Source organism: Mastigoproctus giganteus, chromosome 11 (assembly GCF_048544385.1).
Source record: "Mastigoproctus giganteus isolate SK-2022 chromosome 11, ASM4854438v1, whole genome shotgun sequence".
NCBI classification, from domain to species: Eukaryota; Metazoa; Arthropoda; class Arachnida; order Uropygi; family Thelyphonidae; genus Mastigoproctus; species Mastigoproctus giganteus.
In genome coordinates this window covers 19,105,144-19,122,276 of record NC_143585.1, presented here as the reverse complement: position 1 = coordinate 19,122,276, position 17,133 = coordinate 19,105,144, and the positions used below count along the sequence as shown (strand labels likewise).

The following is a 17,133-nucleotide window of genomic DNA, read 5'->3' as shown; positions in this document are numbered from 1 at the left end:
ATGTAATAAGAAGGAATAAGTCACGGTCAGGTGCCACTTCACCACATTCAGAAATACGAAAAATATTTCTTTAAGTGTCCTCAGTGCAGAATGAATTGTAAGAGAATAAATATTCTTACAACTTTGCGCATTAGTGCTATTATATCTGAATGCTATTCCTATAGTATAAACAGATTTCAATTTGAGTAAAACTGCGGTTCTAGTCAGCCTTAGGACACAACTGAATAATTTAAAGAACATTCAACCAGTTAAGTTCATATTGACAAACTTAGTAATGTACTTTGTAGTTCAATAATGTAGAGAAGAGAGGCTTTGATTTATCAAGGGTACTAATTGCCTTGGGGAATTGCGATTACAGGAATCATTGTTTGGGCAACTGGAGTACTCCATCAAATGTTTAACTGGCGCGGAATAGTTAAGTTCTCAACAGACGCTCTGCCAAAATTATCTGCCAGCTACTCACAATATGCAATGGCAATAAATGCTGTGTAACTAGCAATATCCATAGATTTGAAGAGCTCGAGGTTCATATGCATCTCCATTTTTCACTCTACTTCCCATAATAAGAGGGCTGTTTGTAAAGTAAGGTGGCGGTTGTTAACCATGCTTTCCCAATAGTGAAACTTTGCATGACTAAAGGTAGATCTGTTTCGTTTATTTTAGTTACTGGACGTTGTACACCTTCGTTGACATTAGCTAAGCCAACAACCTGGCCACTTGAAATTCATCAAGGATGAGTTGTGTATGGTCCAACAATCGAGGCCGAGAAAAAAAAAAAAAAAAAATCTGTTTATGGTGCATTCCGTTCAGGCACTGCTGTCTGAACACGATGATTACAACATTGCAGATGGAGTATGCATGTGACCTTACTTTACAAACAGCCCTCATATGTGCTATTAGATAATCTGTTTTGATGAATTTTGAATGATTTCTAAATTATTTAAGAGTTAAAAGATCTTTAAGCCATCACCAGCTACGCTAACAGAATACAAGATTTCACACTGGATTTCAACACTAATACTGCTCATAATAATCTGTGCTTCTTTTTAGGCACGAAAGAATCCGTTCCATTTTGGGACACAAAGCTGTAAATATGTGGCGAAGTTCAGTCCATAAGTGTTCTAATCAGGGCTTGTAGAATTTAGAAGTTTATTTTAGTAATAAACATAATTAAAAGGGTAAATTTTAAAGGGAATAGAAAACCAAAGAGGAAACAAAGTAAGGGGTTCACTTACCACTTGGAAATGGGTGACTTTCACGTCCGTTTCCTCTTAACCTGATATGTATAACGCATGCAACGGTTACGATGATCACCAAAACAACTGTAGTACACACTACTGGGATGATTATCTTCAGATGATGCAAAACATCATTGTCCCTCTCCGGAGTTGCTGGCAGTGGAGAAAGCGTAACTATAGCAACAAAACAAAAGAGAAGCAAAGTTGGAATTTTACGTTGTCTTTCATATGGGAGTATCAATATAGATTAACATAACAATAAACTTGTACTTTTGATGTGAAACCATCTCTGGTGGCGCCTACTACATTTTTCGGACTGATGTAAATCCGACCGGTAACGAAAATGCGAGACGGAAATTACGCAAATGACGTCACTTCCTAAACGATACTAATGACGCTAACTCAGTCACTAACGTTGATTCGGAAGAGTAAGTAGTGAGCGTGAGCTAAAACGTTACATCGTTCATAACTTCAGTTCCAGCTGTTCGATTTTAAAAATTTAAACGGAAAACTGACGCTAATGACGTCACTTCCTAAATTACAGTAAATCAGTCATAACGTTGATTCGGCAAAGTAAGTGGGTTTTAGCATAAAACGTTACATCATTCATAACTTCGGTTCTAGCAGTTCGATTTTAAAAATTTAAACGGGAAATGACGCTAATGAGTCACTTCCTAAATTACAATAACTCAGTCACTAACGTTAATTCGGCAGAGTAAGCGGGCGTGAGCATAAAACGTTACATCGTTTATAACTTCAGTTCTAGCAGTTCGATTTTAAAATTTTAAACGGGAAATCACGCAGTACACGTCACTTCCTAAATGACGTCAACGAGAGTAACTCAGTCACTAACGTTGATTCCGTAGAGTAAGTAGCGGGCGTGAGCACAAAACGTTATATACTTTATAACTTCGGTTCTAGCTCTTCGATTTAAAAAAAAAATTAAACGGGAAATTACGTAAATGATGTCACTTCCTAGACGACGATAATGGCACTAACTCAGTCAGAAACGTTGATTCGGCAGGATAAGTAGCGAGTGTTAGCATAAAGCACTACATCATTGATAACTTCGGTTCTAGCTGTTCGATTTTAAAATTTTAAACGGAAAATGGCGCTAATGATGTCACTTCCTAAATGACAGTAATTGAGTTACTAACGTTGATTCGGCAGAGTAAGCAGCGGGCATGAGCATAAAACGTTACATCGTTCATAACTTCGGTTCCAGCTGTTCGATTTTAAAAATTTAAGCGGTTTTTGATAATCCTCAAATATGTTGTCACATAAAATAAAACATCTTTTGTGCGTACAGGGAGCACACGCGTTTTTTTTTTTTATTTTTTTTTATTTCACTTCTCCCACGAACATAAAAGAAAATTGCATTCTTTTGGTTGTGTGGACTGCTACGAAAAGTAGATATAATTTAAACGTATTTATACGTAAGGAAAGCATTGTGTACACATACGATGTAAGCGCGTCTGCTTCATATCTATTCTCGTTTGATTTCCACCGCATTGGACCTCCAGGCGAAAAGGCAAACGACCCTAATTTATCCAACTCCACAGCCGGCAGCGAATATCAACATGTATAAGCGATGTAATTAGGCTTACCATGTCCCGCAATTAGTGATGTTATCAGAGATTCTTTCGCCAGTCGAAATTTATTCGGGGGAGGGGGGGAGAGATAGCATTCGACATTCTGACGTATACGGAACTTAAAAACGCACGGCGGACCCACGACGGGGATAATTATCGTCTGCTTACGGATTGAGCGTTTGTGACTTTAAACATTTTATAACTGTGAGCTTGAACACAAGGGAGAATTGTAGAAAATCATTGGCATCGCACTGTTAACCTCCCTCTGTATGTCAGTGCCCCTAAAGAGGTGTTGGGGGGGGCGGTGAAATACTTCTGCTAACTGACGATCGATTTTCTGCATACCGTGAAGCATCGGCGTAAGATTACGGTAATAACGAAGCAGCGTACAATAAAAGCGACTTACCAAATTCGCTACACTTTGATAGGCCCATTTGCGCCTTCCCATAAGTGAGATAAAGGATTAGTTAACTGTCTTTTCACAGCCCGGGATTTCATGGGACCGTTCTGGGTGATCAAGGATTGAACTGTGTGGTTTGGCAAATTGCCAAGCATCTCTTAATGTTCTTTTGTTCGAAAAGGGCAAATATAAAGTGTCGCATTTTAGCTGCGTTGTAATCGAGGAAACTGTAAATATTTAATGGATAGAATATTTTGTAAAACGCAACGACTTTTATGCGCAAACCGAGAAAATTTCGTTTCTGCTCATCCGCCACATTGGCCATTAATTGTAGCTAGCACAAGGCAGCAAACATGGCAACAAATAAAAAAAATAAATAAATAATACTTATCGGATTTATATTTCAGTAGTGTGTTATCCTATAGGCAAAAAAGACATCTGCCTAGGGCCCCGATCCGAGGGGGCCCCAAAATCACTGTTTTAAAAGCTCATTGCTGTTTTTTACTAATATTTTTTAAGCTTTTTTTTAAATCGGAAACTGAACTTTCTACCTGCCAAGGTCAATGAACTTGAAGATTAATTTTAAAATTACGTTTTTTTCAAAAATGATTTTTTAACCGATTTCGATGAAATTTTATATTTAGTTGTTATGTCAAATAATTTGTTTTGTTGTCACAATAAAATGAAATTGAAAACGTTCTTTATTAGTTTTTTTTCTTTAGATGGGTCCCCATGAAGGTATAACGCGCCACTGACGATTTTAATCTACTGTTTTTTCTAATAGAGTGAAATATGATCGTTTGTGAAAATCCATTTGGAGTTGATTTATTGCATGCGGACGGACACACAAAGAAATAATAATTGTCAGATTACTATGGACCAGTTTTAATAGAGAATTTGAAATGTCTTGAGAAATCTCTTTAAAAGGTCGAAATATAAAATTTAATGATATGCGGATGGACGGACGGACATGGTGAAGACATCAGGCACATTATACGTATATGTCAAAAAAAAAAAAAAATGTCTTACCTCCTGTTATTGTCAAAGTGGCAAAGATATATTCGGCCTCAGTGGATCCTGCATCATTGTGGGCGGTCATAAATAATGTATACCACGTGGCTGGGATCATGTCAGGTATGATTAGAGTCTTCTGATCTGGAGGGATGTTATTAGACACCAAAATCCACTCGCGTTGATCCCTTGGTTTGTACTGAACAACGAAGAATGTGATCGGACAACCTCCACTTTGCCAAGATGTCATAAGAAGGGTCACAGAGGTCGTGTTCACTCGTATGAATGATCTCCTGTCCGGAGCCACGGGTGCTGTAATAATAATAAAAAAAAATGATTTACATAAAAGAATGAATCTAAGATAAAGTAGTTTATATATTTCACTTAAAACTTTACAGCCTCTCCATTCTTCCTACACTATGGCTGCAGTATGAGCTCAGCCCTTATCTGTTTCAGCATGACAATGCGCCATCTCATACTACACGGCCTGTTGTAATAGTTTGAAGACACGAGCTTGCCTTAGCTTCATCGACCTGCTCTCAGAGCCCGACCTCAATATTAGGTTTATTTAAACTTATTTGGATTGTAGATAAAGAAAATTAAAATGAAACATCTGTACTTGAAATAAATAAGAAAAAATGCAATCGTGTGCTGAAATTTTACTGGAAATAGCAGGGGAAGCATGAACCTGATTAACACCGGACATTTAGCAGCCCTAAGATGAGATGTGTCGACAGGGAAACTCACTTAACCAAAGAGGTACCATAAATGGTATAATAGGAGCAAATTAAAACCGAGCATTACCATTTAGAAGGAGGATTTCAGACACTCAAAAGAATTACTTATGCGCAGCTTGCAAACTAAAGATAAAAATGGCTTATGCAGTTCATAATTGTTATTACAGTCTAATTGCAGCCATACAAAATGAGTTGCAATCTTCTTAAAGGAGAATTCTGCATCATTGTTACCATCATGGCCCCAGAACAATTAGTTTCCTTTATGATACCAATTTTACTCGCAAACTCTCTCTCGACAACACAGAGGGGGATCGTTAACGTGGAAATATTTGGACATTCCAAAAAAGAGTCTCAGAACAGACACACTTTCTTTGAATTAACTTAAACAAGCTCGAATATCAGTAAAAGAAAGCCGTAAAGAACCTCTGGCCAGCCACTACTCTACTAATTACTCTAATCAAGTTCTGAGCAGAAGATGCTTGAAGGGATTTCGGCTAAATTGGAAGTAACAAGGATCAGGTGGCACTCGGAGCTGAGAGCCAGAGAAATAGAAGCTGCTGCTAAAGCGAAGTAAAAACTGCAAAGACAGATTAGCAGAAGCCATTGGAGTGCAGATAAGCGCACCGAAAGACTTTCCTTCTAGGATTTTTACGACTATGGTTAGGTTGAAGGAAAAGACCAGAAGATGGCCAACTCTATGCGTAAAGAGGGAAAGAGAAAGAGAAATAAGAATTATGCACTCACTGGCCAAAATATCAAACACCTTTTTCTGTTGACGTTAACAAATAATTAAGTGTATGGTATGCAAATATAAGTTGTCTATGGTATGATCACTGAAGAACGTCTTTGTCTTTTGTGGTCAGTATTATTACAATGTGTGCTCCAAGCTGCAACTCAGATTTAGTAAATCATTCTCTTCTTCTGTAGTTCTCATAGCAAAGGGACTTAGAGACCATCTTGTAAACCTAGAAAGGATGCGTGACTAATACCAATTTCTTCGTAAACACCAATCAAATCAGAACAAAAGCAATTCTGAAACAGCGTTAAAATGTGTTCATAAGTGGCATGTCTTTTTTTGTAAGTGGAAGTCTTGGAGCTTGGGTCCAATAGATTTCACTCTTTTAAACGCGATTTCAGGAGTTCACCATTGGATTTTATTAGACCCGATTTCTTCACTAACCCATCCAAATGCCCTCGTGAGTAGCACACTTGGTAGAATCGCAGTCATTTTCACACCGAATGGAAAAGATCAGTTCGAGTTTTGTCGATGACGTGAGGAATTTTTATGGGCCATGCTCACAACGAGGTTGAGTTTGTCGGTCTCAGGCGTGGGCAGCATTGTTTTTTCTCCCAGAAACTCGATTTCGTCCAGCAAACAGAAAATCGACCACAGAACACGAAATTTAAAGACAAAGAAATTCAGATATTCGAGAGAAATTAAAATAAGATAACGATAGTAAATGACATAAAGCAGTATCAGAAAATATGGATCAGCCACGTAAAAAGAATTTAGAGAGAGATGTGGGGACAAGAGAGATGTGGGTTGGGCAAGACAATGATGGCGAGATCAAGAGCTACAACGGAACAGGTCTTAAAAGACCTAAGCAGAATCAAGTTCATGACGATGATTAAATTATTATTATTGACTTATAGTGCAAAGAAGCCATTCTTTTGCTGCGTCATCCAAATAAAAAATAAAATTAATCAATGCATTTATAACGTAAGATATCATAAACTAATTTATACTATCTTATATTTAGTGAAATGTTCTTTTTCTCATTTTGTCTTAAATCTTTACGGTAAAGCCGAATTTTTGAAATAAAGTGGAAAAGCGTTTTGTTGTTTACTGAAACACTAGAGCTTTTGTAAATGAATCAGGAGCAGAAAGAAACAAGAACTAAAATTCATGATTTACCCTTTCCTTCCGTTTTGGCTGACATTACGTCACTCGGTTGTCCCCTTCCTGCTTTGTTGTACGACAAGATGTAGAACTGATATCTCTGGCCACAGTGTAATCCTCGGAAAGTGTACGAGTTTCTGCTCTCGGGAACCAGCGTCTCGGTCCATTCTCCATTCTCGATCTTGTGGAAGATGATGTATCCTGCTTTAAAATGCAAGCTTTAAAAAGCATCCCACAGCCAAAGCATCACTTCATATGACAAACTTGAAATGTATGCACATAATATAAATACATTTCCATATTCGGATGGACGAATGGAAGCACTCGGGAATTAGCGAGTGACAGCTATAAGCAAGTGCGAAGCAGACATCCTCTCAAAATACATACGCGTGATTTTAGTTTCGCATTTCTTAGGGATGAGTTTTTTAAGTTGCGAGAACTTTAGATTTACAGAGTTTGATGCGAGATTTCCTTCTCCACTTACAAGTCAACCGCACATTTCCTACTTTAAAAATATATATATTTAAAGGTAATAAAACATCAATTAGTTCAGATGGTACTCGTTTAAATAATAATCGGTTTAATATATTTAATTCTATTATTATAAGAGAACATCTGCTTCGATGGATTGTAATTATTATCAAAAATAAACTTTTGGATGTTGCACCTTACCCGTAACTGGATTGTTTCCTTCGTCTACTGAATCCCAGCTCAGCTGAATGGTTGATCCCGTAGATGAGATCAGTTTTAAGTCGGGTGCAGTCGGTGGATCTGAAAAGACATTTTAACATTCATCATAAACGAAGACACAAGTCGAAATTTGATGTGTGGAACACCAATCTATAAACCCTAACACTGTTTTATTTATTTCGTATTTATTACCCATGTTTATAAACAGATGCAATTAATTTAAACAGAAATTACCAAATTCCAGAGTCTGTGTGATCGTTTCTTCGGATGGTGGCCCAGCCCCTTTGCGATTGAACGACTGCACAACTATACTGTATTTAGTGTACTTCTGGAGGCCAGTTAACTCGCTTTCGTGCTTCACACCTTCTCCTGTTGCCACTGTCTTGTAAGCAAAGGGTTCCGATGTCCCAGATACCTTATAGCCGACGTAGTAGCCTTCGATAGCGCCAACACCATCCTCGCTGTACGAAGGCTAAAGAGAGAGAGAGAGATGGTGGACCATAACACTTGTTGATTGAAATTTGAATCAGATTTCACTAATTGAAGCTTAGTAATATATTTTTGCTTATCAGGTGAATAAATATATTACTAATCTTGTAATGTTACCAAAAACACCATTTATCTTTTTTTGTAGAGCTTAAGTAGATTAAGAATTATTACCTTCCACGTCACTCTCAGAGAACTGGAGCTGGTTGCAATTACTCTGACATCCACTGGTGGGCCAGTTGGGGCTGTTGAAAAAACAATTACATAAGTTTCTTTCAGTACAGCGAATTAACTTAATTTAAATAAATATTTAAGTACATATTTGATCATTCGTTCCACGTCACCCCAATTACTGATCAAATATGAGACGAAGCGGACGGACAAACTTGTGCCACAAGCTATACACTCACCAGATGTCAAATGACATTTGACAGGTAATGCAGCTTTATACCGTGTTCGCTTGTAAAGTATTCTGTCCTCCATATGCCGATGATCAAGTAAATACCTGTCATTTTCTCTTCTTTTCATCTCCAGAACCCCAAGCACTCCTTCCTTGGTGTCGTTCATGAAAAGATTACTTATCTCAAAGAGCGACACTGACATCGTCTTGTAGCCGTAGGGGACAAGCGTCTGTCTCCATTGCTCCCGAACACCCATCGATGGATGTCACACTGAAATATTAAGTCTCTCCTTATTTCAGAAGCTGTCTTTTTAAATCAAGAACATAATTTACCAAAGGATGTCCTCGGGCTAAACTTGGTCATATTATTTGAAGAATACCTTCACTACAGATGCAGCAAGAGGAACAAATAAACAGAACTGATTTCTTTTCTTTACTTTTTAAAATGTTACTGTTCAGCAAATATTAATTGAAGTATCGGCTAAAAACAACCTTTTCGAAACTCATTTTGAAAGGATTCTCCAACTGCCGGCTTTGAACTCATTTCAAACTATACACTGCATTGCTTGCTGATCGAGTCCCATCGCCACTTCAGTTCAATAACAGTCTCCTAATAAACAAACTGCCAACCAAACTAGCAATAATCCGATTTCAATTCCACCAACTTTATACTCCAGCATTGAAATGATTGAGGAAATAGAAGCGTACTGAGTGCCTTTGAGCTTCCAGTTGTTTTTATAAAATTTTATAAAATATCGGGAAAAATATTTAAAAAGGGGCAGATTTGTTTATTCTAACTCTCGTATTGTGCCCCTGTTCATTAGAAACAGGGCAAACGAGCTCTCCTGTTTTTATAAAACGAGTTACCCTGTTTTAAAAGATCAGTGACCCAATACGAGAGTTGGAATAAACAGATCTGTCCAAAAGTATCGCACTGTGTGGGAGTTGCTAGATTAAACCTCAAAGAATTATTTTTAATACCACTTTCGCATTTTATTGGGTAATTGAAGACGACAAAATTAATTATTTTAATAAAGAAAAAAACATTATTTGTCAGTATCGTATATCGCACAGGGAAACGAGGAATGTTTAAGACTTAATTATCTTAAGCATATAAATAAGATGAAAGAAACCTAAATTAATCAACACATAGGACATAAATCGATTTATTTTTGCAAAACTCCGAATTCAGTAACTCAATTAGGACGTTGGATTCTTTCTCAGCGACCAAATCTAATTGTCCAAATTCCATTCTAAGTTAATACGCTAATTTTCCATTCTCCGAGTCTATGATCAATTGCTGGAAAAACAAACCAAAAAGAATGCATTGATTAGCGTTTGTTGTATTCTGTAGAAGTTACAGCCCCTCTCCAATTCACTAAGGACCCACAATCATTGTCTCTAGACTAACTACGCCGGTATTTTTGGCCACTGCTCTCAGATAGGAGGCAGATCGAGCATTCTAATTATATTGCTCTGTATTTTTATTAAGTTAATAATCATTATAGTAGTGGATATAATCCGGTTTACCAGATGTAAGTCCGCATTTCTGTTTCATGAGGGATTGTCTATTTTCTGTGGAAGAATTTAAATCATTTTTTGTAATATTTCTGGCAACTGTCCAAACTTGTCTGACGCAAGATAGTAATGAGGTCCCCAAGTCACGCGGGCTTTGTACCAAGTCATCAGTGTGTGTGGGCTTAAAAAATCGCCTTCATAATGTTATTCTGTGGGGTTTCTGCTCTAGAGAACCAATTCCGTTGGCTTCTATGCATAACCTTTTGTCAGTATCAGCGACAAAAGGCACTTCCTACCCAACTGGCTCACCCTTCTTTGTCCCAGTCAGTTTTTCTTTCTTAATGTCTTAGCTAAGTCAGGAAATGAACTGCGAAGTAAAAATTTCATTCCGATGTTCCGTTTAAAAAGATTTTTTTTTTTTAGCTAAAGAAAATGATGGATTCAAACCATTTTCTTGAGATACGTACTCAATTCTTTCATCTGTTTCTCTTGGCAAAAGTTCCTTTCGTATTTAGATATCACCCATTTTCAGTGACTTCCTAAATGCATTGGCAATTTTTTTTATAATATATATATTTTTTTACTTTTATATGCCACTATCAAACCAAGATGCAAAGCATACACCAAATAGGCTTAGTCAATTTTAGAATTAAATTTTATGAAAAATAGGCTTAATGTTTTTTAGAATTAAATTATGAAAAATAGGCTTAATGTATTTTAGAATTAAAATCATATATTTACTATATCTTAGTGTCGAATTCAAATTATCCATCACTGAAAAAAACTTGGGGAATTAATGAACTACACCATTTATTTAGATACATAATATTTTTTAAGAATTATATATTTTTAAGACTTAATCTGTAGATGTCGCTTCGATTAGAAGCGACATCTACCGAATAAATCATTCCCCAACATTCAGTTAAGAATTTATAGCTTTTTTTATTATTAAAATGTTGTTGTTGTAGTTTCACACTCATCCAAGGTCCAACTCAATTTCGAAATAGAGTGTAAATTAAAGAAACAAACTATTCTTCTTTTATCCAGTAAGATGAAGAAATAAAGATCCTTCTAGAGGATCCAATGAAAACTGTAATATTTGCTCTGCTTTTGTCAAATGTGATGTTTCTTTCCTCTCAACTTTGCAATTAACCTTATAGGAAACGGCGCTGTTTTTAACAAAGATCTTACCTTCATCATCTGTCATGCCTGATACCACTTCGCTGGGTTCGCTGGTCCCTAGGGCGTTCTCCGCTATCACTCGTACGTGATACGTTGTTTGAGGCAGAAGGCGAGAAATCACATAAGAAGTATCGCCACTCTCAACTTTGGCAGGTTTCTTGTTCTCCCAGGTTTCTGAAAGATTAGGGGATTAAAGTGAAGAAGAGAAAGACTTTTGACTTCGTCCTGGATCAAATGGAATTACTCTTGTAATACTATAATGAATATACAGTTATTCGACGAGAGCATTGCACTGTTTTGTTCACTGCTCTGTATTGCTATTCTTATTTTAAAAATTTTGAAAACAGTTTTTGGAGAGAGACAAAACAGGTTTATCTTTTATTTAATGTTCACTCGAAACAAATTATATATTATTATTGTACAGAAAAATTACACTCATTATGTATAATTTTCTTAATATATTTCAATATACGGTATTTTATTTTCGCACGTGTTTTATATACACTTATGAGCCAAAACATTATGACTACACCTATTTTCACGAGTAGACGCATCCCACAGTACCTGGGAGTGACATCGTCGAAGGGTGCAGCATGTACAGTGACTGCAGGGTGGTGCCTTTCAGTTTATCACTGTAAAGGTCGTGCAATAGGGAAAGGGAAGGACCTGAGAGAGTTTGAACAAGGAATGATTGGAATGAAAGACTAAGGGAGTAGGCGACCTGTTCATGTCCGCATGTTGAACGACCGACTGTCATCCACCCCTCAGCCTTCAGTGGGCACGAGAGCACCGTTCTTGGACATTGGACGACTGGAGAATAGTCGCCTGGTCTGATGAATCAAGATTCGAGCTCTGTCGTTCTGGTGGGCAGGTGCGTATTCAACAGTGAGCAGGTGAATAACTCAACTACTATGCACAGTTGGACGAAAATAGGCATGCCACGATGGTATCATGATTTGGATGAGGTATTTTTATGGATATAACTGTGTCCCCTGATTCTCAAAGACAACATCCTCACCTCTAGAAGAATCTAGAGGTGAGGATGTGTATCCAGCTGGTATTGAACTCTTTCTACAAGAAAACGCACCATGTTAAAAGGGCCGCATTTTGCAGGAATCGTTAAAGGATCTTGTCGAAGTATTTCGTGTGCTCTCTGGCCGCCAATTTCCCAGGACATCAATCCCATAGAGCATTTGTGGTACATGGTGGAGCTTCATATTCTCCAGTCCACGCAGTTGCCTAGCTGCATCGTCGAACTCTACGAAGTTCTTCTGTCCAGCTGGTCCATAACACCTCAGGACACCTTCCACGGTCTCGTGAAGTCGATACCTCGCCGTTTCAAAGGCGAAACGCGCCCAACACGCTACTAGTAGGCTTGTGCGCATATCATAATGTTTTACATTCTGTAGTTTTAATGAGCAATGGGTTATTTTATTTAAGCATTAAATAATTAATTTTAATAAACAAAATATTTGGTAGAAACAAACAAGTTGAAGTTGATAAAGGATACTACGTACCATTGGGCTGTTTGTATTCCACTTTATACCTTATTATCGGACTATTTCCACTATAGGGGTGTGTCCAGGACACAGTAAGGCTCCGACTTCCAGATCGGGATATGTACATATTTTTAGGAGGGTCCGGAGGTTCTGTAACAATTAATGAAACTCAAATGTATAAAAAAAACACCATCCAGTGAGAAGAACGCAAATTTACTCTTATAACAAAAAGAATTTCTGGATACTTTTTCAGTCCAATAACTTTCGAGTCGCATAAAAGAAAACATCGATATTTAAACAGGAAAATGAGCACTACTTATTCTCAACATAACTATTTCTAAGAAAGTCTAAGACTTTCTTAGAAATGGAGTTATATATAAAATACTTCGCTCCGTTTCCATTGTACATCACGGTCTAAAACTTCTTTCATATTGAAGTTTCTCCCTCTTTCTCTCCTTTCCTCGATCTGCCCATCGTGCCGCTTGAAATATAGCAGAAATGCCAAGGAAGAAGCGAAATACGCATGGAAGCTGTCTGTCTATTTCAAAGAAAGATAGGATTTGTGATGCCACGTTAGTCAGTCAATAAGTAAACAGGGACCTATCACCCCTTCTCTTCCCCACTTCCGCCTGACGGATCAGAAAGGAAGGGCAGATATTGAACTGGGTTTCTTATTGGTCACATGTTCAGGGAGAAAGAGAGAGACAGACAAAGAGAGAGGAAATCAAGTATGAAATAGCAATAAGGGATAAAAAGAGACGGTTGATCGCGGCGAAGAGTTTGCACATCAAGAACAAAGATTTATTTTACAAATACTTGCACATGAAACCACGCTGGACCACCTTTGAAATGCTCTTTGAATATAAATCGAGAAATAGATATATATAGATATATAATAACTACAGCTAAGGTCAAAGCCTGTTGCTGTCACGGTACTCCACTTACCGGCGTGTCTAACTGATTTAATTATGCCAATAAATATTTATAACAGCTTGCATAATTATTTCGCGATTTGTGGCTTGATGGAGGAGGTTTGGTTAGAACTCATTTAGTCTTTTTACAACCCTAACTACATAAAGAACCTAACTTTTATGTGCGATCAACTGCTGTGTACCTCCCAAAATCCACTGTGGCGAATGTTATTCAAAAATGGGAGCCCATGGATGGTCTGAACAGCTTCACAAATCGCAGATCATGATCAGCGAAAGGGGGGGGGGGTAGTTTATTCCTCACGCATGTCATCTGCAGAAAACATCAATTAGTGAGACCAAGAGGCCATAGGCACATCGGTTAATAAGTCAACCAATCCTTAGAGAGTGGTACAGCCATAGGTTTAAAGTAGTCTGATGGCACATATGCCAATATCACGGTTACCAGTGTACTCAACCTCCGTGAACTCTAGAACGGAGACAGAATGGAGTGACGAATCGCTCTGTTTGCAGAATATTTTGTTCCAATGGACTTTGAGTATGGTCAAAATCAAAGTCAAAGATGGCTCTATTATTTATAAAGGTTTTTGAATTTTTTTGTAAGCGAGGTGCGTGTTCCGAATACTTTTTGTCGTATGATATAAAAGCAATCACAATAAAGAAAAACGCAACTAGGCAAGACAGACAAAAAAAGGAATAAATATCAGAAAGTCGCATAAATAGACATCTCGAGAGAAAGAGAAAATGCTAGAAGAAATCGCTGGATCAAGAGAAGGATTGTAAAGAAATGGAAAGAATACTTCCATCATGGGTCAGATGTACCACTTGTTTTCGCGTACCATTTTTCTGTTCGAAGCTGGATCTTCATCTCACGCACATAAACCACACCACCGCAGATAATTTAAAGACGGAGAAAAATTGCAGCTGCAAATGAAGTAAGTATAGGTGGAAACTCGGTTCAGTATCGCATTTGTCATAAGCATCGGGGTTTTTCCCGTGATGTTATTAGCACACCAAGTTTCCGCTGCGAAGCACGCAATAGCCCGCTGCTGGCTGTCACGTTAAAGTTTTAGAAGCATGCATAATACAGACAGGTAAGATAGCGAGGGGCTTATTGCTCCAACACACAACGGCTGGCCGAGAAGATTCTTTTTTTTTTTTTTTTACTTTGGCTAAGATTTAATTTCTACCCACCTTCGTGAAACCTGTACTCTCCCTTCAGATGAGAATACTTCCAGGATGTAATGGATTTCGGGTGAGAATACAGCTAGGAAACTTTTTGCATCCCATATCTATTAGTGGAAGACGCCAGGAAAAATCTTACCCTTTTCTTTAGCGTAAAAGAAAAGGGTAAGATTAGGATATATAAAATAAACGTGAAATGATTAAAATGTAAAATAATATTCACGAAAATGCGATATTCTCTCGTTGCAATCTTTACTGACCTTGCTCAAGGATGTGATTTTAATTTTATCCTTTAAACATTTTAAAACTTATCGAAGTGCTGAGGGCATTTTTTCTCTTGGAAGAAAAACCTTCGAAATTCGCACAATTTTTTTTAAATCACGATGAAATGAAACGTACTTCCATTTTATAATGAGCTTGGTATATTAAATAAAATTAATTTCAAAATTTTGATTTTTTAAATTTCAAAATTTTAAGTTTTTAAGTTTATAATTTTTAAATTGAAAATTTTGTTTTTTTAAATATAAATTAATTTTTAAATGTTTGATTTTTTTAAAATTACAAGATTTTTAAAAATATTTAAATTTCTATTTTTTTATTTTAAAATTTATATTTTTTTAATTTCAAAATTTATATTTTTTTAATTTTAAAATTTATATTTAATTTTTTTTAAATTTTCATTTATTTTATTTTTTGAATTTTAATTTTAAATATTTTTTCAATTTTCATTTTTTCCAATTTTCATTTTTTAGAATTTAATTTCTACATTTTTTTATTTTTTTCAATTCTAAAATTAATTTTTAATTTAAATTTAAATTTTTTTTAAATGTTTTTAATTTTATTTATTTTTTAGTTAAAATTTTTGTAATGTTAGCTTTTAAATTTTTTAAATAGTGCCTTTTCTCTGCTTAAAAATATTTTAGAAGAGTTGAAAGGGAGAAATTAGGATAGCTTAAGAGACCTAGTTATGGCGGGAGGTTTTTAGTCTCCCACCATAACTAGATCTCTTAAGCTATCATCATTATGGTGGGAGGCTCAATTGGACTGAACACCTCATCCCACAGGTGTTCAGTCCAATTGAGAGCTTATGGGATGAGGTGAACCGAACTCCTTGGATTAGAGATCCATAACCATCCAATTTAGAAATGTGCAAGCAAATTCAGGCGGTACGCACCACACTCCTGTGGCACTCTTTGGACGTCTCGTTGAGTCCATGCCATTAAGAATCGAGGCTGTCTGACTGAATAATAATAAAAATTATAATAATGAAGTTTTTTGTATTATATTTCCTGAAATTAATTTAAAATTCTAATTTATTTAATATTTAATACTCAAAATTATTTTATTTATTGATTTATCTGTAATAGTTGAGACAGAATTAAGACTGGTTACCTCTTACAACTATCTGGAAGTTTGACTCATCTCTTCCGTAAGAATTTTTAGCGTGGCAAGTAAAGAGAGAAGAATCCTTTCTTTCAGCGGAAGAGATTCTGATGGTGGATTGGACGGAATCAACTGATACATGCTCTTCGATGGAATATCTGAAAGGCACAAACAACATAGAATGCTCTGGTTTTCCTTTAACTATTTAAATCACGCTTAACTCATTATAATCATCGACTCACCTGAGCTCGGTACTGGGATTGAAGGCGTGTCTGTCTTTGGTCCAGACGAGAGAAACTGGTTTATCTCCATGAGCTTTACATTCCATCGTAACGCTGTCTCCTTTGCTAACGGTTTTAGCTTGGAATTTGTGCTGAACATAAGCTGAAACTAAAAAGAAAGAAACTAAATGAGATTTTAAAAAGCTTCACGATAATTATGTGCTTTAATTTTTTATTAATTTTAATTAATAAAGATATCGTTCTAACTAGCACTTTGGTTGTCCCCAACAAGACCAAAGAATACTTTCAATCCAGTCAACACATTATGACCACCTAAGTAACAGTGGGTAGATCATCCTCTTGCTAACAGTACTGATGCGGCAGGGCTAGGTAAGAACTCTATAGGACCTTTGAATATTGCAGGAGGTATGTTTTACCATGTGGCCAGGGTATTGAATCTCGTAGATATGGAAGCATCCGAAAGTGGCTTCGGCATTCGGCGAACCATTGTTGAACAATACTGGCAAATTGAAGGCGAATTATCCTGCTGGAACATAGCTGTGTTATCTGGGAAGACAATCACGATGAAGGGGTGTACCTGATCAGCAACAATGAATAAGCAATGTTTAGCATTCGGAGTGCAGTCTAAGTGTATGAGGGTTCCAAGAGATTTCCAGGGAAATACCCCTCATACCAAAACACTGTCGCCACTTACCTGTTTCTGATGGACCAGGACATCAGAGAGATTTCTCTCCGCAGTTT

General features: G+C 36.8%; 1 protein-coding gene across 1 annotated transcript in view; it reads right to left on the bottom strand.

Annotated features, from left to right (window-relative positions):
* LOC150077755 (cell adhesion molecule Dscam1-like) overlaps nt 1–17,133 on the bottom strand; it is a 173,812-nt gene that overhangs the window by 17,200 nt on the left and 139,479 nt on the right. Inside the window, exons 12-21 of the mRNA XM_090384234.1 lie at nt 16,393–16,540; nt 16,160–16,308; nt 12,672–12,803; nt 11,164–11,328; nt 8,229–8,299; nt 7,803–8,040; nt 7,551–7,649; nt 6,894–7,079; nt 4,260–4,553; nt 1,236–1,412 (exon numbers count right to left, since the gene is read on the bottom strand). Coding sequence (XP_090240360.1) covers nt 1,236–1,412; nt 4,260–4,553; nt 6,894–7,079; nt 7,551–7,649; nt 7,803–8,040; nt 8,229–8,299; nt 11,164–11,328; nt 12,672–12,803; nt 16,160–16,308; nt 16,393–16,540 — 1,659 coding nt within the window. The remainder of the gene's footprint in view (nt 1–1,235; nt 1,413–4,259; nt 4,554–6,893; nt 7,080–7,550; nt 7,650–7,802; nt 8,041–8,228; nt 8,300–11,163; nt 11,329–12,671; nt 12,804–16,159; nt 16,309–16,392; nt 16,541–17,133) is intronic.